Source organism: Bactrocera oleae, chromosome 6, assembly GCF_042242935.1.
Source record: "Bactrocera oleae isolate idBacOlea1 chromosome 6, idBacOlea1, whole genome shotgun sequence".
Taxonomy (NCBI): Eukaryota; Metazoa; Arthropoda; class Insecta; order Diptera; family Tephritidae; genus Bactrocera; species Bactrocera oleae.
In genome coordinates, this window is record NC_091540.1 from 63,150,308 (window position 1) to 63,172,691 (window position 22,384).

A 22,384-nucleotide genomic window follows, 5' to 3' on the forward strand; every position below is an offset into this window, starting at 1 on the left:
ATTTAAGCTCCGAAACATTATTCTTATATTAAAAATATTCCTAGCATTCCTTTCAACTACAGTGACTCCTTAACTTTTTCATTCATCTCATAGCAAATTTCGACTGGAATTTACCCTAAATTTAAACAGGTACTGTCTACCACGAAGATAGTCCTCGTAAAACTATATATGTTCATACATATATTATAACCATTATCTCTTACCGAGAAACTGTTCAAGAGAGTTTGTTTCTCAAGGAACTCGATCTCGCAGTTTCAAATGGCTTCACATAAATTATGGTTTTGGTAAACGCTAAATCAGGTTCAGTCAAAATTCGATATTTATTATTCAACATAGGCGATACATTGATTATGGCCATCTTACAACGTCGTCATACAAATATTATTTTCTGCCACTTATACTGTTAACTTATAGTTAGTAGAGCACCACTATGTTCTTGGATTTACTACATAACAAATAAAAACCGCTACACATTCAAGAACTACCGTTATTTATTAGCTTACGCTCCATTTTTACGCTGACATATACCATGAATCACCTTTCCATTTTACCATGCGCATTGTTTCATGATTAAAAGTCTGACATAAAACAGCGCAGACTAGTAAAAAAAATTGCTACGAGCCCAGAAATTACATTCCTAGCTGGTGAGAAACCCAGCCAAATCACCAGCACGAACAACAGGTACAAGATTTAATTGAACGACCGAAGAAAAAAATTTTTAATTTTTTTTTTTTGCAATTTTTAAAGTGAGCTTCGAATTGCCGCTCATTGCACAGGCAGTGTGTGAACTCGATCTGCCACATTTTACACAATTCAAATTCACAGCGGAATGTGAGGGTCTCATTTATAATATACACACACCTTCAAGCAGATGTAAATATGTAAGCCAACAACAAAAGCGCCAGCAACTCTAATTTTATTATGTGTGAGAAAAGCTGTGATCTTTCGCATGCGACGATCGTCAACTGATCACGGTTATAGATTCTTGAGAGCGCTTGCTGCCACCAACTTGTTGCTGACAGCAGCTAGCAATTCATGTTGTCCGGCGCTCTTGCCGCAGTTAACTATTGCCAGCAAGCTTTGCCCTAGTGTAGTGTCATATTAATTATTTTGCAGTGAAAAGCGCCAACATCTTGCTACCAAACACACGTGCTCTTCCAATCTCTCACCTGCTCTCATGCGCTCTCTCTTTTTCTCTTCTCATTACAGATCAAACAGCTCACCAACGAAGCTGGCAGTCGTGCAGTAGCGATCATTAACGCCACCACCTCCAAACGCCATCGCCACCACCTCATGGCTAGCATCCACTGCAGCAGTAAGATACAGAGTGACGAGTGTACAGCGTTCGGCAAATGTCGTTGGCGTCGTGATAGTCAGTGTAATCGGCGAGAGTAATCGTGTGCACGTCGGTGTCTCCAATGCGCTGCGCAACGTCGTCGTCGTCAACTTTGCTCAAGCAGTTCGTGTCTGTGTATTGTTTTTGTTTGCTCAGGCACTTTGCGACCAACTCCAGACATTGTTTTTGTTAATTTTCGACTTTTGGCACATTGGCGGCTGCCGCTGCCTTCGTCATTTCTGCTGCTGCTTGCTCCAATCGCCGGTGGAGAACTGAAACGAGCAACTGAATTTTTCGGCTGACTTTGTCAACAGGCATGGCGCTCCGACAGCGCTAGTACGAATTCATCTACCGACGCGCGTTGTCCGTTATAGCGGTTGTGCGGCATTTTGTTGCGTGTGTTGGTACATAGTCATGGTGTAGGCGAGCAAACGTAATTTCTTATACGTACAAGTACTTTTCTTCGCCTGCGAACCGCAGGAATACGCAGGAGGTTTAAAAAATTGTGTCGCGCATGCGTTAAGAAAAAAAGTGAATATTGTGAATTGCAAGTAAAAATATGCGTGTAAATGGAATGCAAAAAAGCTACCGATTAACGTTGCTTGGGTTTCGTGCCCTACTGTCCGGGGTGTCATCAGTGATTTGAGTGTAACTTTGACCAAAAGAAAAGATTGCAAAAATCAGCGAAAAGATACGAACTTGTTGGGCGAACTTAATGAGCGCTCTTATAAATGTATGTAATGTAAAGTGAATTTTGTGTAGCACAAAGCAATAAATTTATCAAAATTCCCAGAAAAAAATTTTTTTTGCGAAAGATCAAAACGAATTCGTAACGAGCAGAATTACATAACGAAAAGCACATATGAATGTATGTGTGTCAATAAAACATATAATATAACTGACGAAAAATTTAAGTAATTACGAAATTTACGAGTGAATTTAAGTAAAAATTGTTTGAAAAAATATTATAATTAATTTAAAAAATATTTAAAAAGGTATTGTAACTAAATTAAATTAAAAAAAAAAAAATTTTGTACACAAAATCAATAATAGGATATATAAGAGTTAATATCAAAATATATTGAAAACTTTCAAAATAAATATTTTTAAAACAAATTTTGAAAAAGTTTTCAAAAAAATTTTTGAAACTGGCAAATAAAAATTCTTGAGACCAATATTACACAAGAACGTACTAAAAATGTTCAACACTAAAAATTTTTGTATTGAAAACCATTTTTAAAAAAACCAAAATTTGAACTTATCAAGTTTATAAAGTTAGCAAAGAATATTATAAAATACTGCCAAATAAAAAATTTTTAAAACAAATATTATAAAAAAAAATATCGAGACAAAAAAAAACTACAATATAAAATTTTTTCAAAATCATAAATAATTAAAACACAAAAATTAAAAAAAAATTGTAAATAATTATTAAAACATACCAATAAACAGCTAAAACTATTTCGAATTAATAAATATTAAAATTTTTTAACAATGTATTAAAACAGAAAAAAGAGATTTAATAAAAAAAAAAATTATTTTAGAAAAAAAAAATTTTTAAGCTTTAAATCAGATATTATAAGAAAATATAGTTGAAAAGTGAACAGTAATTGAAAGAAAACTTTTTTAATACATAAAAAACAAGTGCTACTGCAAGCCACTCCCCTTGCACCCCCATGTTAAGAAAGTGAAATTTCGCTCGCACACATATAAAAGAAAAGTGCAAACAATATTCAAGTGTAAATTCTTAACACCAGTGCTTAAATCATAAAGCGACAATATTTTCATCGTCAACAACTACAACAACAGCAACACAATGGGTACGAAATCGCCCGGTGCACCGCAACGTTGTCGGCTGATATTACAGCGCTGTCTCGCCATACAGCTAAGCAAACCCGGTCATACCCCGGAGGACTTTTGGATGTACGATTCGGGTTATATGATCTTTCAGGTGAGTTGCCACCGAAAGTGAGCACATACTTATGTATATGCAATGGCACATAAGTGTAGCAGAAGCACAGTGGTAAACATGTTTTTGTGGCACACATAAGTGTTGTTGTTGTTGTTTGCGCATATACCAGAGATATGTGGGCATAGCCACTTTTTTCACAACTTTCTTAAACACTTTTTTTTTTGTTTTTGTGTTTTTTGTTTTCTTTTATTTTACGATTTAATTGTGCACCAGTGTTGGCTGTTGGTCGGTGCGTGGCGCAGCCGCGAACTGGCTTTCGATTTGTGTCACGCTTACGCTGAGATATGCTTTGCTCGCGGCCTTGGCCCTTTTCTTCACGTGTTTGTCCACTTGTGTTAAACTTGACTTAACTTTCAATTAGAGTAAATAAAAGTGCAAGCACACACATACACATACATATATATGTTTACACACATGCATTGTAGAGACAGCATTTGTATGAAGTGTCTACAGTTCGCTCGTAGATAGAAATCAGCGAAAATCGTATTGTGGCAGCGAATGCCGGCCGTGTCTGCGTCGATTTCAGTGTCTTTAATTGTTTTGTCTTTTGTAAAAGGTAATTGTTGAACTATTAAATTTAAACTACAATTGTTTGTGTGCGCTGACACATATTTTTACGCACACATATTCGCATATGTGAGTAAGTCACCCATTCAACTTACGCGCTGACTTTCAATTTCAAAAATCTTTTGGACATTGCAACCTCCCTAAGAGTTAAAATTGATTATGCCATTTAATAGTGTCTCTAAGAGCTGGCTGGGGAAGTCTTCCGCAATACTTTGCGCACTATTTGAAGATTTTTAGGTTCGATACCGTTACATATTAGTTCTCCTGCATAAACCCATTATAATAATAAATATCAAAAAAAAAGTAAAACCTATTAATTTTGGTTGCTCCGAATATGTATGAAAGCTATATGGTATAATGGTTTGATCTGGCTAATTTCTTCGGAGATTATACCATTGTCTTACCATACTCCATACCAAATTTCGGAAAGAATATTTTCCCAAATAAAAAAGTATTCCATACAAAACCTTGCTTTTGATCTGTCAGTTTGTATAGTAGCTATATCCTAGAGTGTTCCAATATTGGCAAATCCAACAAATAAGCATTTTCTTGAAGAGAAAAGGATATGAGCAAAATTTCAGAACGATATCTCAAAAACTGAAGAACTAGTTCGCGTATATAAAAGCAGACAGTTGGACAGACAGACAGACAAGGCTAAATCGACTCAGCTAAACACGCTGATCACCAACATTATACTTTATAAGATCTCCAAGATTTCCTTCTAGGTGTTGCAGACCTTATGGCAAACTTAATATTAAGTGTTCAGAATACAATAATAGGGATATGCAGAAGTGAACGTTTACTTAAGCGCACAAAATTAGGGTTTCTGCGAAAGGAAGTTATTTTCTCTTATATTCCCACTAATATTGATATTCCTCTTCAAGATGAACCGCCTGGAAATAATTTTATCTAATCCTCAAAGTCCTGCTGATGAATATTTTTTGGCATAACCAAAAAGCATATTTTCCTTAGTAGTAGCAATCGTACGATTTTATCTGATTCTCTTTTGTTTTTAAACATGAAATAGTTTCTTGTAACTAAATTCTGTAAAAAAGGTGTTTATGGTATGACTGAGTATATTATTTTTGTTGGTTCCTTGGTTGGCTCATCTTGTAAGGTTATTAATTTAAATGGAAGATCCTACTCCTAAAATCTGTTACTAGCTTTTAGAGCATATAGCATAACTTCTTCTTGGGAGCAAATTCCATTCATCGGCAACTTATTGAATGATATTTCCTTGCCTTCTTGAAACCAAAGCGTAGTACGATGTCCAACTGTTTGGTAACTGAACTTGACCTCAAACCCTTTGACTGATTCTATTTCAGAGTTTTGTCCAGCAAAATTTTTTATCCACTTGAGGACAAATGTATCAATGGAAACTATTAGCTCATAAAAATTGTGTGGATTCACTTGATTTATATTCATGAGTGATGGTGGACTTCAAGAGAAGATGTTTTATTACAAAAGTGCACTCAGACAGATAACTATTAGAAAAAAAATTTTTTTTTTTAATTTTTTAATCTTGGTTCAATCGAAATTTTGCTCCCATGACCAATTAACTCAAACTTTTGTTTGTCCATTTTTTACTGTCATTTTAATTCTATCATTACTTACGATGCCCAATCTGGTTTTTATATTCTGTTAAATTTCGGAAGACATCCAAGTAACATTATAAGTATGTCGATTTTGAAACATATAACAAAAAAAATCTATTTCCTATATGGTTTAGGGGCATGAATAACTGTTGAACTTGTAACTTTTTACTATATTGTCTACGTCGTTATTTACAGCCTTTACTTATAAATTTTAAAAATTTCTAATATTTAAGAACTACTCTCAAACAAGTAGATAGAAAAAACGAATTTCATACCGTTTAATAATCATATTTCGAAAATATTTAGGAATTGCCTTTGAGAAACTTGCCTTGAGAAAAGTTGTATGTTAAATCTGTTAATTATTGAACTTGTGGAACACAAAGCTGTAAATAATTGAACTTGTGGAACAAAAAGCAAATGAAGTGAAAAGTATTTATACTCCAAATAGGAAAGAAGACTTACTCTGTGCTAAATATAAATTGGGATTGAATTCGGTAGTCCTTTCACTTGTTATTTTTTGCCAAAGAGGATCTCGTTCGAGGAAACGATGTTTTGAAAGCTTTTGTGGGATCAAATCAAATAGCACATGAAGTCTTAGCGCTAGTTGAGAGCAACTAATTTCTACATGCGCTAAAGTCTCTTGTTTCCAAAACAAAATTTTAATTTTAATAGACTTCAACTAACTTCCACTTGAAGAACTAAAATAATTTAAAATATTTACAATCAAACCAAGCGTAAAGATGCTATCACAAAAAGAACTTGCCAAACAATACAACAAAATATCTTTTTTGCACATGACTGCACCCGCACAGTAAGGCACGTAGTTAGTTTTGATAAATCGTCTGCAGCCGAAAAACTTTCAAACAACAATCGCCACTGCAATAGCCAAAAAGTTGCTCCTCCAATCACCAGTTCGGCGCACATGTTTTCTAACGCCCGTATTTCCTTGGCAAATGCAACGCGCGCAAGCTAAAGAGGGCCATACCACACAGGGAAGCAAAAAGGTTATGCGTTCGACTAGGCGTCACAAGGACTAGACATGCCACAATTGCAACTTGCAACTGCAACTGCCGTCGTGGTGCATACGGATATAATTCACTATTCGCAATGCTCTTCATTGACAGCTCAGTGTGGTGAACTGCATTCGTTGCACCACACACACTATGCCACTCTCGTGCCCCAAAATGCAAGTCAAGCGGAAATATGGTTGTCCGCCCTGAAAGCACATCCCACAATAACAAAATATGTATATCGTGAGCTTGAAGTTACTCGCTTGTGGCTGAACCTTTTTGTGTGGCCTTGCACTTGCATACTGAGGTGGCATTGCACATCTGCGTGTGTGTGTGTGCATATGTGCGTGTTTGTTGCGGGTTATTGATGACTTTGAGAAGTTATTGCACTGCAATTTCCGGTCTTTGTTTGTTTCATTTTTTGTCTGTTTTTCAGCTGTGCGAATATTGCAATTCCAAACGGGAATACATGTACATATCTAATAATTTATTATATATGTATGTGTGCATGGCGTTAGATAAAAGTTAGTAACTGTAAAGGCTAGCAGACGCATTTATTGCTCTAAAACAGCACTTTTCGTTTTAAATTGGTTTTTAAAATATAAATTTTTACGAGATAAAATTTTTTCATTACGTTTGAATTTTAAATTTAAGCAAAATTTATTATAAGTAAATAACGTTGAGTACCTTAGAGCTTTCGTGACATAAATAAGCTTTCATTTGGCAGAATTTCTTTAAAGTTTATTTTGTGGCCCATTAAGCTAGAAATGGAATGCCGATCATTAAGTAACTCTACAAAAGCAAGCTATAATTGCTTGCTTACTGCGAGACCCCTCTTGAGATTCATGAGTTTCTAAAATAAAACTAAGTCTCACAAATATTTTAAAAAATTTAAAAATATAGTTTTATTCTTCGCAGAATGATCGCGCAGATCAAATTTCTAAAAAAAATTAAATGGCAGATCTGTAGCGAGTTGCAATGCAGATCGACTCCAAAGTTATCGACTGACTCATTTTTTAATTGAATTTTTCTTACTCTTTAGCTTCGCTTTCGCTGCCATGTAATATTTGATTTTGAAATTTATTAGCCTAACAGCTAATTCACACTCCATATCCGATTTGATACGGGTGTTTTCCCACTCTATTAATACGTAATTCTGGTAACTACACCTTCACTACTCGATATTCCCACGCTGCCAAATTGACTCTCAGCTAATTTATGAAAAATTTGATTTTCAGCTTACCAAATTTATTATATATTATAATATTCAAATAAAAATCGACTTAAACACCGGTAATAATTATTAATAATTATTGCTTTAAGGCTTGCGGGGGGGCAAATTTTAACCATTTATTTTAAGTTATGAAAATTTCTCATTCGTTGAACTCTAAAATGAAATTTGATTAGCATTTTATTCAGTTTTTTATAAAAAAAAAAAAAATATTAAATATAATCGCCAGCTCGATATTTATTATGATTTATAGCTATTAATGATTTATAACTTAACCAAATATTTTGTAGGTTTTAAGTTGAGGGTTAGTAAAATCTATAAATATCAGGTTATGGTAAAAAAAAACTGTTTTAAAATAAACTGACATATTTAAGCTATCTTAAAAAAAATTATATATATTAATTTTCCCTTGATTTGAATAATTGATTGCATTCGTGTAAGCAAGTACAGAGTTAAAAAAAATTTAAGAAAAAAAATTTTATTTAATAATTACTTGTAATTTGTAAATTTGTAATATATATATTGTATATTATATATTTTATAAAAATTAAAAAAATATATTTTTTTATTTTGTGACACATAAAAATCACTTACTTTTTTTATGCAATTTTCTGCCAACCTCACATTTTCTTCTCACCAATGTCAATACACATAGTTCGCTAAAGGCCACTTGCATACTGTAGTTCAATGTTGGTGTTTTGCGAATTCATGTTATTAACTCGTACAACAATAATAATAATCGCATTATTCGCAAACGCTTTTCAAATTCACGCTCCACCAACAACAAGTATTGTATAAGTACGTGAATTCAAAATCATTTGACATTGCACTTGACACCTGTGATGTTCACAGAAATTTATATAATTTCAGTTTTAACGCGCTTTTTTCCATAGTTTTCTATTCACTTGCTGTTTTCAATGCAAAACTCTAATTATTACTAATTTCGGAGCAAAGTGTTAAATGTTAATTGTTATGCTTCAGTTAACAGAAAAACCTTTGTTTCGAAATTTATTTTTTTTTTTCTTATGGTAAATATACAATACCGAAATGTCGTTAGTTGCATAACGCCAGCGTTGCTTTATATTAGTTTACAAGCTCATTTCAGTTTATTGCACGAATACGATATTATTTTACGATATTATTTCATAAAATTGTACCGCAATTTATGTGACATTAAAACGGAAATAAATTTGATGAATTAAAATTTGAAACATGGAGCACTGCAAGTTATTGCCACTATTCTCCGCTTCAATCTTATATTCATATGTAACTCCATATACTCTCCCTTCAATATATCTAATATTAATAAAAATAAGTCATCCTCTAGCCGTTCACACACGTCTGTTAATGACGATAACATCGGAAAAGTTAAAGAAACTGTGCTTGAGAATCGTCGGGTTGGCATCGGAGAGATAGCAGACGACCTCAAATATTCTTACGGATCTCAATACATTTGGTTAATGTTTTGGATGATCCAAAAGACCTGTATGCGCTGTCTCATTTTCAAAAGCAAGATTGTGACTAACTTTTTGGCCAAATACTAAACGAAAAGCATTGCTTAATCACGGTATTCTTAAGATTTGGCTCTCCGTGACTCTTTTCTGTTTATGAAACGCTAGGGGAAAGCACCTTAAATCCATTGAAGCTATTGACTGGCTATCCTAGACGAGACGTATAACATATAGGTATATGGAAAATTTGACTAAGCGTTAGCAAACTTGTAGTGAATCAAACAGAGACAGGAATTCTATTTTATTTCTACGTCTGCGAAAAAGTGTGCTTGTGCTAAACGCCAATTTATGTTTTCTGTTATTGAAATCACTTTTTCTGCTCTCAAGCGAAATTAATAACAGTAAATGAGGTATTATTGTATAAATGAAGATCAGCGTTATATGACAATCAAAATATAAAAGGTTGAAGTATTCAGCAAAACTCTTATGAATCTCGGTTTGAAACTTTGATTCCCATGCGAAAATTAGTGAAGACACATACCCTGCTGCGATATTATTTACATCGAATGACAAACCTATTTAATAGTAATTACTTAAGTGAGCTGTATGTATGAGCAATAATTTTGAAAGAGAACAAGATAGGTTTTTATCAGAAAAATCTTTATAAAAAACTTGATCTACTTTTGAACACCATCACAGAGCCAATAATTCACGAAATCCTCAAGCAGATGCAAACATACAACATAGTCGTAGTCAACATACTACTAGGGTAGATACTGTTAAGGGTATTGCCATGCAAAGTTTCCACTCGTTCCTACGGTAAATATCTCGCGGCTTGCTTTAATCTTTTTCGCACACATTAGTTTCCAATAAAATATTTGCATAAACCATAAATATTTGATATTGAACTAACATCATCTCACTCAAAATGTATTTACATTAGATATTTGTACCCCTGTTGACCACTTACATAAGTAACCAATATTTACATATCGACATGTTAAGGTGTGCGCATGTCTAAACATATTAGTGAATATTATGCTATGCGTTGTAAATAATTTATGTAGAACGATATTGGAAAAACTATTTCTAATGCGATTAACAAATATGTTAAATAAATATGGCCGATGAATTAACAAACACTTGACATTTGATTGAAAAACGCCGATCATTAGCTAGTTTGGGATACACTGGCAACCTTGGCGAGTCATAAATGCGTATGCCGATCTCATAAATACTTACAACAAATAAATTTTTAGCTCTTAAAAATTAGCATTTACAAATTTTCATAGTGTTGTGTATGTTGTTGGTGTTGTTGGCGGCGTCATCGGTGGCGGAAATGTGCCAAACAAGGCACGGAAAACATCAAATGTTCAACTGCAAGGCATTGTTTTCTCAAAACACGCATGCAAATGTGCTTACATGAGGCTGAAAATGCTATGTAGTATATATGTATATGGTATATGTACATACATACATATGTAAATAATTTGTATATATATGTACATGTTACTTGTCCCAAAAGCAATAAAAGTGTGCGCAAACGCCTGTCTGCGCATATATATATTTAATATATATATATATTTATACTAGGGTATGCCAAAAAAATTTGTAAATCTTTTGTTTAGTTACCGTGAAAAATTCGTCGGAAATAAAATTTCTGGTACAGCTTGGGCTCTGTATATTATATTACTATTAACAGGTGGCGCATTGTGGTTTTTCATTTCCCATATAAACACCACATGAATATTTTCTTATTCTGCTTGGTTTTTTAATATATTTGAACCAATTATTATATGGAGAAAATTAGTACTTTTTTGTGTAGAGATAAAGACTATCTACAAGAAAGGTATGATATGATTTTTTTCGAATCGATTAAAAGTTACTCGATGTTAAAATCCAACCTTAAATCGTAAATGAATATTTTTACAGTTCATTATATTTAAAAAAAAATATTACCTCAGCGCGCAATTTACCAAAAATTTTTAATCTTGACATCTTTGACATCTTAGACGATAGAAAAAAATTAATCGTTTTTTGACCCACCCTAATACATACATATATATCTACAATATATATATACCATATATATGGCAGTGTTAATATCTCGAAGCAAACGAACTTGTCATATCCGTCTGTCCGCTGAGTCATAAAACAAATTTGGTTCATTGAATTGTCGCTCGTACACAAGTCAACTAACTGTGTTTGCCTAACAACCTACAAAAAGAACGCGCAACACAACAGACCCTCCTTTGTATGACTCTACCGGCAAGCATGCGCTTACGTATTTAGTTTCAAACACTTGTTCTCCCGAAAGTGGAGCAGATGTTAAACATCTTAAGGCCGTGTTCGAAACAAATAAAACCGCTATTAACATAGTTTCGAATGTGTCGCACTGTATGCCAGTTAGTGAGCTAAAATATTTTAGATTTTTTTTTTTCGAAAATTTACTTCGCTTTTCAATGCTTTGAGTTTTAAAATACTGTTTTCATTTATTAATTTTCTTCTTGATTTTCATACAAATATCTCCACTTTCTATTACATAATATAAACAGCTTTACACACCTTTTCGTTATTTTCCCTCGAAATTTTGTTTACTTGTGAGTTTTCGTTTAATTTTTCTCAACTCAACCATAATGTACAGCTTTTGGTTACATGGCAAAATAAATTTGCATACTTAACGAGCGGAAATCAAGCGAGTCATCTTTTCTATACAATTTCACTTCAGTTTCGCATACAATATGTGAGTTATGTTAGGCAGACAATAGATGAATTAGCGGTATTCACGGCGATGAGTTTAAAGTTGCGCAATAAATAATGCTTTGACAAATTTGTGGGTATATTTTGAGTATCGCACAAGGGTTAAACATATAATCTGTAATACCTAAGAAAAAAAATATTTTGCAACCCGTTTGATTTATGCTAAATGGGGTATGCCAGTCTAAATTTTTATTTCCTACTTCTAATTCTTCATTTTATCTATTTCCAAACCCTTTAAACCAGACGAGAGCTCTTTTAGTCTAAATTCTGCTTTCAAAACTCAAAATATATACAGTCGACTATTCCGTCTATAAGAGAACACTTTCGAACAGCGATTAGATAATTATCTCGAGAAATCGTTTTATATAGTAGATTGGTGATGTTATTTCTTGTGGTTTTTGAACCCGAAATAACAGCATGAAAAAATTTTCTTGAACCTAACCTCAGTAGATTTTAGTTTTTATTTTCATATAAAAGTAAAGTGCTTCAGATGCTCATCTCGAAACAACAGTAACTTTTTCTGTAAATACCAGTATTTTTAAACATGTTTCTGGTATTCAAATGAAGAAATAATAATAAATGCTTGAAAGTGGAGCTATTTTCGAAGCACTTTGTCCAGTCCGATTGAAACTGAAACAATATCAACATTACAATAACAGCAAACACTGCTTCTGTTATTCAAAATGGTAGATCATGGTAGGAAGAATACGTTAGTAGTAAAACTTTTCGGTTGAAAACTGGTAATGGTACAGAAAAAAGAGAAAATATTTGCCTTCCACTCTCTTCGTCAACAAAAAGTTCTGGTCTTACCTCTTCTTGACTTTCCGAAATTTGTGTAATTTCAATTTTCATGACCCATGAACTCTGTATATAGAATATAACACACGTGTGGAAGAGGAACAACCTATATTCGATCATTTGCCACCAAGTTAACAACCAGAAGGAAACATCGAAAATCCTATAAATTATATATATAAATTAACGATTTAGACATATCCATCTGTCTTTCTGTCTGTTTTTCTGTCTGTATATACGTGACCGAGTCCCTCTTCTTTGAGGTATCGATCTGAAATTTTGCACACTTCCCGTTTTTCCACACTTTCGGAACCGCCGATATCGGACAACTATAGCATACAGCTGCCATACAACTGAGCGCAACTCAACTCAAGTCTTTGTATGGAAATATTTTATATTTGACGAGAAATCTTCACAAAATTTGTTATTGGTTATTTTCCAAGGCAACACTATAATTTTCCAAGAAATTTTTTAGATCGGATCATATAGGATTATGGTATAGAATATTTTATATTTGTGAAGGGTATTATAGCTTCAGCCCAACCGAAGTTAACCTTTTTTCTGCGATGTTATGTTTAATTGTATGAAAGTTTCAGGAAGTGCACTAAACTCTTTAGACTGATTCTTGCTACAATCGTACCATTTTACAATAGCTTCAATATTTCAATCACAGTATTGATACCCTCAGGCGCAAAAATTACATTTTTTATGAATATTTTCAACAAATGCGACGGACTTTGTTGCTGATTTTCGGTTTATCTAAGAGAATTGAAAACTTCTTTTAATCATTTAGGACTGGAATTGTGGAGAATATTATTGAAGAATATATTCGAAACAAATGAAAAATTTCGAATAAAATATATATTTCTGAAACATCTTTTTAAAATTTTAATAAAAATATATTTAATTAATTATATTATTATTTTTATTTTTATATATATATATTTTTTTTTAATTTTTAATACTTAACGTATTTGCAAAAAATATACATAAAATTTGTAAACTAAGTTTTTGAGCTTAAAAGCACTTTACAGCTCGTTACGCATCACTGTGAATATCTCCATCTATTTGCATTAGTTAATTAAGTAATGATACAATTAAATGTTTTTATATTTATTTATTTTTTATTTTTATTTTTATTTTTGGCATTTAACCACTAATACGTGTACTAACTAAGCGGATATTACGTTAATGCTTTAAAGCACAGATATTCACTTAATTATGTACATATAATGTGAGGAAGTTGAACTTAAAGTGCCACCGTTGAAAGGGAAAAACGCGACTTATACACTGAGGTTAGATGTGTGTGTGTGTAAATATATATTATATGCTTAGCTGAGTACATTTGTAAGCGCTGTTGAAAATTTGAAAATGAAAGCAAGCAATTCAAGTTATTTCTTACGGTTTTGGTCACATAAAGTAGCGCTAATTTGCGAAATGGAGAGCAAAGAAAGTGAAGTCAAGGTAATAGTTAATTAAAAAAGTAATAAAAATTAATTTAATGCAAATGTTTGAGGACATACAACCAAACTTATATAAATATGCATTTATTTATATAATATATACATATGTAGGTATATACTATATTAAAGTTTGCTTATAGGTTATGTGCAACTTTTGCATCTAACTTTTTTTGCTTAGCACTAACTATTGCAAAATCTGAAATTCTAATCCGCACTGTAAAACAGAAAAATAATTCCAAAACCACAGCACTCGTAAACAATAACATATTCACCCAGTACACCCGCCCACCACGTTTCACCCACCTCACCAAAGTCGCTTGCACGCAAAGTCACTCAATCATTGCGGTTCATTGCTCCCATTATTTGGGCAATTAAAAACTTTTTTGCCGAATGACAATTCGCAATGCGGCCGCCACAAACAGACCAACATATATACACATATATATTATACATATGCATATGTATAGTTGTTGTCTTCGCTATCGTTGGCAGTGGCAGTGACGACGGTGTTGCCACTAGCACTGCATGCAAATCGAGTGACAATCACTTTTTGCAATTGACTGCGGCAGCAACCGCAAGTTAACTGTAAAGTGATTATGCGCCACACGCCGCATATGCATATACTATATATGTATGTATGTATGTGTGTGAAGATAGTGTTAGCAACAACAACAATGCGCTACATGGAAATGGCCATAAAGGCGACGCCGCCACACAAATTGTCGCATCAAAACTGTCAAAATGTCAACGATTTTTAGCGCATCATGTCGCAAATTGCATTGCAGTCGCGCCATTTACATTTCTGCTGCGCTCTGGGAATTTCATAATCGCATTAACGGCAACGTAGCGCTTTTATGCCGTAAGCGCAGTAACGAAATTAATTTCTTGTTTATTGCAAATTGAGTTATTTTTGGAGATTATAAAACGACTTATTTTGCAAATTGCATTTAAATGTGCATTTACATTTACGGATATATTATATTATCAAAATATATATTATACATATATATGTACATATGGTATGTATTTTTATTGTTTTAAAAATAAATTTAAATTTAGACATATGGATGATAACAAATTAAACAAAAGGAGCTCAGAGGTGTGCATTGTGACCACAAAGTTTAAATTGCCCGCGCTGAATATTTTTCAGCACTTTTTTTTTTGTTTAGTTGGTAGCATTGTCCTTAATTACTTCTCAGTGGAAAATTTAAAAAGTGTGGTTATGTAAAAAAAAGCAAGAAAGAACATTAACAGCTTTTTGATTTTGATCGATTAGTTGGCATGACAGCTATATGCTATAGTGGCGTTGCTTTGAACAATAATACGGGCCGAATTTCGTGAACATATCTCGTCAAAATTTCCTTATTATAACTTGATTTTGATCGGTCAGTTTGTATGGCAGCTTTACGCTATAGTGGTCCGATATAGGCGGTTCCAACAAATCATCAGCTTCATGGAGAGAAAAGGACGTGTGCAAAATTTCGGATCGATATCTCGAAAACTCGAAAGGGCATGGCTAAATCGACCCAGCTCACACACTGATCATAACATATACAATATATAGATGGGCTTAATAGGGTCACCGATGTTTTCCATTGGCTGCAACAAACGTCGTGGCAAAGTTGATATATATCTCTGTACATATAAAGCTCTGCAAATTATTGCGTAATGTAATTGTTCTTCTTATTTTAAAATATAGAACTGTTTGAGCTTTTGTTAACAAAGGCGTAGAGCTACCCACTTGTAGGTAAAATTATTACTTATTTATAAGTAATTCATGCTTAATACACTCTTAGTTTAAAAATTAATGTTCCAAAAATGGTTTAATTCTGTTCTACCTTTTTCTCGAGGTCCATATGTATATACCAAAATTTCGGAAGCTCAATTTTCCACAATCACCAAATTATATTAGTATTTTGCTTAAAACAAATTGGACCACCCTAACATTTTAAATATTTTATTTAAAATTTTTAATTATTGAGAATTCATCAAATTTATATTATATTTTTTATCACTTTCCATTAAAATTAAATGTCTGGAATTACATACTTATACAATCTCTACACAACCTACATAATACACAGACATATGTAGATATACTATATTTTCCATCACTTCGAAAATATCCATTAATTGAAAGTCTATATAAACAAATGGAAAAATTTAATTGTCACGTATCCGCAACGACAACACTCGTAACAGTAATAAAACCAATATTACAAACACATGCGCACACAATCATACATACGTATGTATGTGTATAGTAAGGTATAGACAAATGAAATATTGGAAAAGAATTAATGTTTATTTAAATTACTCACGCATGCCCAGTCGCACGCAACGCCCTGTGTAAATACTGAATTGGCTGTCATATTATTGCTACTTTGTTTTTGCTTTTTCGCTGTCAGTGTTATTTCAATTACAAAAACACCTTGCCGCTAGCTACCAGTGGCAACGGGAGAAGTACTAACAAGTGGCGGCAGGTGTAAATGACAAAAAAAGCGCCACACGACACAGTACGTAGCGCTGTACGCCTGCACACAAATGTAGGAGTTATTAGGGTCGCACTAAAAAAATTTACATTTTTTATCTCAATCTGAAAAATCAAAATAACAACTTAATTTGGAAAATATTTTAAAATGGCATTAATTTTAAATTTTAGTTTATTATAATACGATTATTCATTTTTGTACAATAATTAATCATAATTAAAATTCAAATTAATATTTTGACACTAGCTACCGGAGTTGTCGGTTTATTATGATCAGGAGTATTCAAAAATAAAAATTATTTTATTTTTTTATTAGGGCTGCTCTAAAATTTTTTGTTTTGCAAAATCAACATAAATTTTAAAGTTGATTGTTAAAATTTTTTTTTTTAAATATTTTTCAAAATCAACATAAATTTTAAAGTTGATTGTTAAATTTTTTTTTTAAATATATTTAGGAGTAAGATCATATAATTTTTTAAATGTATTAAGGTGGGACTAAAATATAAAATTTTTGTATTGAAATTTCTTTGTTCTATATTAACGATTTTAAATCATATTAAAACGTAACGTTAGCCAATTTTAAAAATGGTTCTAAGTACTCACTCATTACCCCCATAGTCCTATAGGCCACAAATATTTCTGTGCCAAAATCTACCATAAGATGACTCCCTGAACTTGTAAAACTAAATTAAAGCTTTAATTAATTTTCCATAACAAACGGACCCACCCTAATGTTGCACTTTAATTTTATGAAGCGTTGCAGTAGTAGGTGTGCCATAAAAACAATAAGTTCGCTGGCAAATTTATTGTGATTTATTGCGCATAAAGCACAAATATATACATATGTACTTGTATATATGTGTGTGGCTGTAAATAAAAATTACATCATAAACGGATCGCCGTTTCATTTAAAGTGTCTACAGTAATAAATGCAAATATCGCTACCAACACAAATGAATATTAATTAATAATATTGAAACCGCAAACGTTACAAGCGTGTGGTCGCCGACTAAATTACTGTTAGAATTTTATGTCTTTTTTGTGATTTTTGCTATAAAATATGTATAATAACTGTAAAAGGTGTAATTTTTAGTAGGCAATAAAGCAACTAGGTTGAGTTTATATGTAAAACTAGAAACTCTTAATTTAATTTTTTTGAATTATTAAAACTTTTGTTATTTTTATTTAAAATTAAATTTATTTTTATTTAAAAAAAATCTAATTAAAAATTATACACTTAACATTTGAATTAAAAAACAAAATTAATTCTAAAATTTTTAAGTACTTTATAATTTATAAAGTTGAAAGAAAATGTTAATTAAAAAACAAAACAAAAAATTAAAATAACTTTTTTCAAGTCCAACTTTCAGTTCGATACATTTTCGGTATATTATATCTTTTTAGTTTTGGAAAACTTAATTTGTATGATTATTGGGCATTATTTCGAAATAATTTTTTAATTTCAATAGTACCATTGAATTTATATTTACATAGCATTAATTGAATTCACACAAAAAAAAGGAAAAAATATTACTTTCATTCAATTTACTGCCAATTTAAGTGCTTATTTTCTCAACAACTTTTTATTTTATTGTTATTTAATTGCTCTATATATGTATATGCGTACTCGTATTGTGATAATAATTAATTGTCGCCAATTGCTTGCGGCGTCAAAAATACCGTTAATTAATTTGATTCAGTCAGTTCAATAATGAAATTGTATGTGTTTTTGATTGAAGAACGCGTGGCAACTTTAAACAAAAACTTAAACAACAACAAAGCAGGCGTGTAGTAAAGCTGCGCTGGCTTTTAATATAAACAGTGCATTGATTTTTTATGTTGAAAAATGGCTTTTCAATTGATGTTCAATTAAATTGCGGTATTCACAAAAATTACTTGTGTGTAAAAATATTCGGGAGCCAGCCAATTATCTTTTATTTTGTTTTGTGCTTAATTAATTTTCTTTTTTAATCAACTTTAACCCTTTAGTGACTACCGATTTTCTCCCAATATATAAGTATGAAGATTCATAATACATTAATTTGGTTTTTTTTTATTTTTTATTAACTTCATAAAGAGTCCGAGTTACAAGCGATATCCGGCGACGCTACAAAAAAGGTCCACCACTGCTACAGTGATTTCGGCTTTCTCCGTGGATAAAACGTAAAAAGAGAATATTGCCCGTACAATGACCTATCCTACTATATGGGACCACTTAGAGGAAATTAATAATAAACTAACCTTTAGTGACTTACCCCTCAAAAAATTCAAAGTCTACGTACTTTTAATCTGTCTAACCATTAGATATTTAAAATTATTTAATTAGATCGGCATTTATAGCAAAGTCATTAATTTTTTTTATTTCTGAATAACAGTTCGCGTTATTTGTTGAACCAAAAAAGCATAACAAAAGCGTCAAACAAACAACCATTACCGAGACTGTGTGAGCACAAACATCAGCTTCAAACACATATACACACACACACACACAGAAAGCTTAAAAGCACAGTCAAGAGTCTAGCCTGTGAATAATGGCTTCGCTGCGCTTATACCATTTATTACCGAATATTTACGGTAACCAGTACGAGTTTAATGGTGTTTACATTATCAATTACATTAAAATGCCATTAACGGCTTTAAAGCGGCTTTTTAATTAATTTTTTTTTGCCTCCATTTACATTAAAATATGCCAAAGTTGCCAACTATAAATCATATTGTTGAACGCAAATAAGGCGATGAAGCGTGACAACGAGAGCAATAAACTAAAAACCCAAAAAAAAAAATATAATAATAACAATAAAAAACCAAAAAATAATAATAATAAAATGATGAAAATTTAAAAAATGCACGAAAATAAAAATTTGGAACTATTAAGCGCTTGCAGACAGCCTAAAAATCTGCATATGTATGTGCATGCACGTAGCTATGTTTGTGTGATCTTTCGTGCTTTTGGCATACATAAATGTCTATGTAATTATTTACGATTTGAATTTATGGCGCGCAACAGCGCAAAGAGTCCAAGATTTATGTTCGAATAATTGAAAAATTTTAATGAAACGTCAAGCTGCATGCCTAGCGAGGCAAGAAGCACGTTCGTGTAAAACACTATGGCAAATAAAACTTAAAAGTCGCAGCAAGTATATAACCTGCAGCCTATCACGTGCAAAATGGCTAAGATGCTGTTTATAAAAAACTGGTTTGACAAGAAAAATCCAGTAAAATTAATAAAAATTCCACAGCTAGTAAAAAATAAAATTAAATATATATAAAAAAAAGTTATTATTTTATAATTCTAAATTTTACAACACTTTTTACCTTCAAAAACTTATACAAATATTTTAGTTTTTAAATAAACCTCATGTTCATAACTATACAAATTTATGGTTCAATTTGATATCTTCTGATATATAAGATACAGCTTTAGTAAATGTTTTTTCTACCCATCTACTCATCCATTATAGAATTATAGAATTTTTGTAAAAACATTTTCGCAAAAACTATTTCATTATATAAAAGTAAACTTAAAAGTATAAAATTATAATATTTTAAAACACGAAATCGATTATGCCTTAAAAAAATCGAATACTTCTCGATTTTCTGATTTAAACATGTTGATGAACGAAAATACTAACGAATTTATTTAATTATTTAATGTGCGCAGCTATTGTGAAATTTCGAAAAAATTTAATTTCTTATTCTTGCATACAACGACTCATATACCTTCAAAAATAACATACTAAAATTTTAAATCGATATCTCAAAGATTATATTATTATTATCATATAGTTTTTGAGTTTGAACAATCGGAATAAAAAGCTTGCATGGAAAACTTTTTCATTTGTCACGATATCTTCACAATAGCTGTCATACAAACTGAACGATCGGAATCAAGTTCTTCTAAGGAACCTTTTGTATTTGTGAAGTGTATTATAGCTCCTGTGCAACCGTAGTGAACATTTTCATATCTAGTTCCCGATACAGTAACTTACCAGTTTTTTGATCTAATTAAAAATCGAAATTTGACCCTCAATTTTAGGTAAAATTTAACTTATTTTATTTTATTTATTTTATAAATTTTAATCCTTTTTTCGACCGTGGGTCATTATCTTCTAGTCGCCAATTTTTTTTTAGGTTTTATCCACAGATGGGCCTCCTATAGGCCTAGGTGCGTCATTGGACAGCCACTCTATCTATCCACAGAGAGAGCCTAATTATTGCAGCAGTGGAGCATTTTTTATTGCGCCGCCGGAGATCGCGTGTCACTCGAAAAATATTTTATTTTCTATTCAAAAATATTTCTGTGCCATATTTTATTTCATTTTATTTGAATTTCTTGTATTTTGTTTTACTTTACAATATTTCATTTTATTTTAATATACTTTTTCATTTAATTTAATTTAATTTTATTTTATTTTATTTTATTTTATTTTATATTATTATTTTTATTTTATTTTATTTAATATAATTTTTTTTTTTTAAATGTTTTCCTCTTATTCACATTCACTTACCTGTCGAACCATAAATGGCGTCATCTCCTATCTGAATCTTAGAGTAAAAGCACAGCAAGAACAATCTGTTTGCAATACAACTAATGAAATGAGTGTTTCTGAAATCACGACCGAACCAGTTTCATTTTATTCAAATTAATGCGATTTCATGTTAATAACTTTTTATAAGTAAATTCATGCTCATAAAGATATTCATGTTTAGTCTATAATTGGATGAATATACATGAATATATATAAAGTCTATAGTGGTATAAGGTATTACTATATCTGCTTTCTGATTGAATTTTTTTTAAATTTACATATACATATATGCATTAGGATCAACATTATTTTTGTTCTCACACTTTTAACTGAATATATTAATAAAGCATTTTATTGGTTCAATATACCTGTTCTTACTCACACAACTAATTTGACAAATAACTGTAAGCTAAAATTAAAGTATGTGTTAGATATATTCATAAGATGATTCATAGACTTTCACCTTTTGTAAGAAAAGTTATATAGAAATATGTTAGTACAAGTAAAGCACAGTGAAACGGCTATTATCCACCAAACTGTAGATAGTATTACTTCTCCAAACAATAAATAACTGACCTAGAGCTATAAGGCATCTGCTTTTCGCAAGAAACTTCGAAGGGACACCATCTATCTGAAATGATATTCTTCGAAGTTTTTCACCATACATTGAAACATTCATATAATTCAGGTACTTAGAGATCCATTAGCCCATAGTTTAACGCGTAAAAGTCGTAATACATAAATCTACTTAATCCCTTTTCATCCATTCTTTGCTTTCTTTGTCTCGATAAACTTATTATAAATTATGTTGTTTTGAAAAAGGATTCCCGATGACTCTAGAACGATAATTATTACTATTTATACTAAAAACAGGTCATTTAAAGAATTCTATTCACTTGAAGTCGATTGTACATGAACATTTTTCAGAATAATTTCTGAAAATTTGAAGTTGATCCTGCAAATTGTTTCGTAGATATGAGCCACTCTGAAAATTTTTTTTCACAAAAAACTACTTTATTTGAGAACCGCCCTTTTGTCACAAATTGAATTTTTACTAGTTTGTTATCATTACCATTCAAATAAAGTTGTGAACAATTTTTTTGATTTAAAATAATTTTTAGCAAAAAAATATTCCTCACCGTCAGATACCTTTTTTCGGAAGTCCTTCTGTACATCGGCTTTGG

The 22,384-nt window shown here is 31.6% G+C and overlaps 1 protein-coding gene across 1 annotated transcript in view; it reads left to right on the forward strand.

The window, feature by feature from the left end:
- The window catches only part of ko (Stork-head domain-containing protein knockout), a 280,842-nt gene that overhangs the window by 167,878 nt on the left and 90,580 nt on the right, over nucleotides 1-22,384 (forward strand). The window contains exon 5 of the mRNA XM_014229640.3: nucleotides 1,210-3,287. Coding sequence (XP_014085115.2) covers nucleotides 3,153-3,287 — 135 coding nt within the window. The 5' untranslated portion in view covers nucleotides 1,210-3,152. The remainder of the gene's footprint in view (nucleotides 1-1,209; nucleotides 3,288-22,384) is intronic.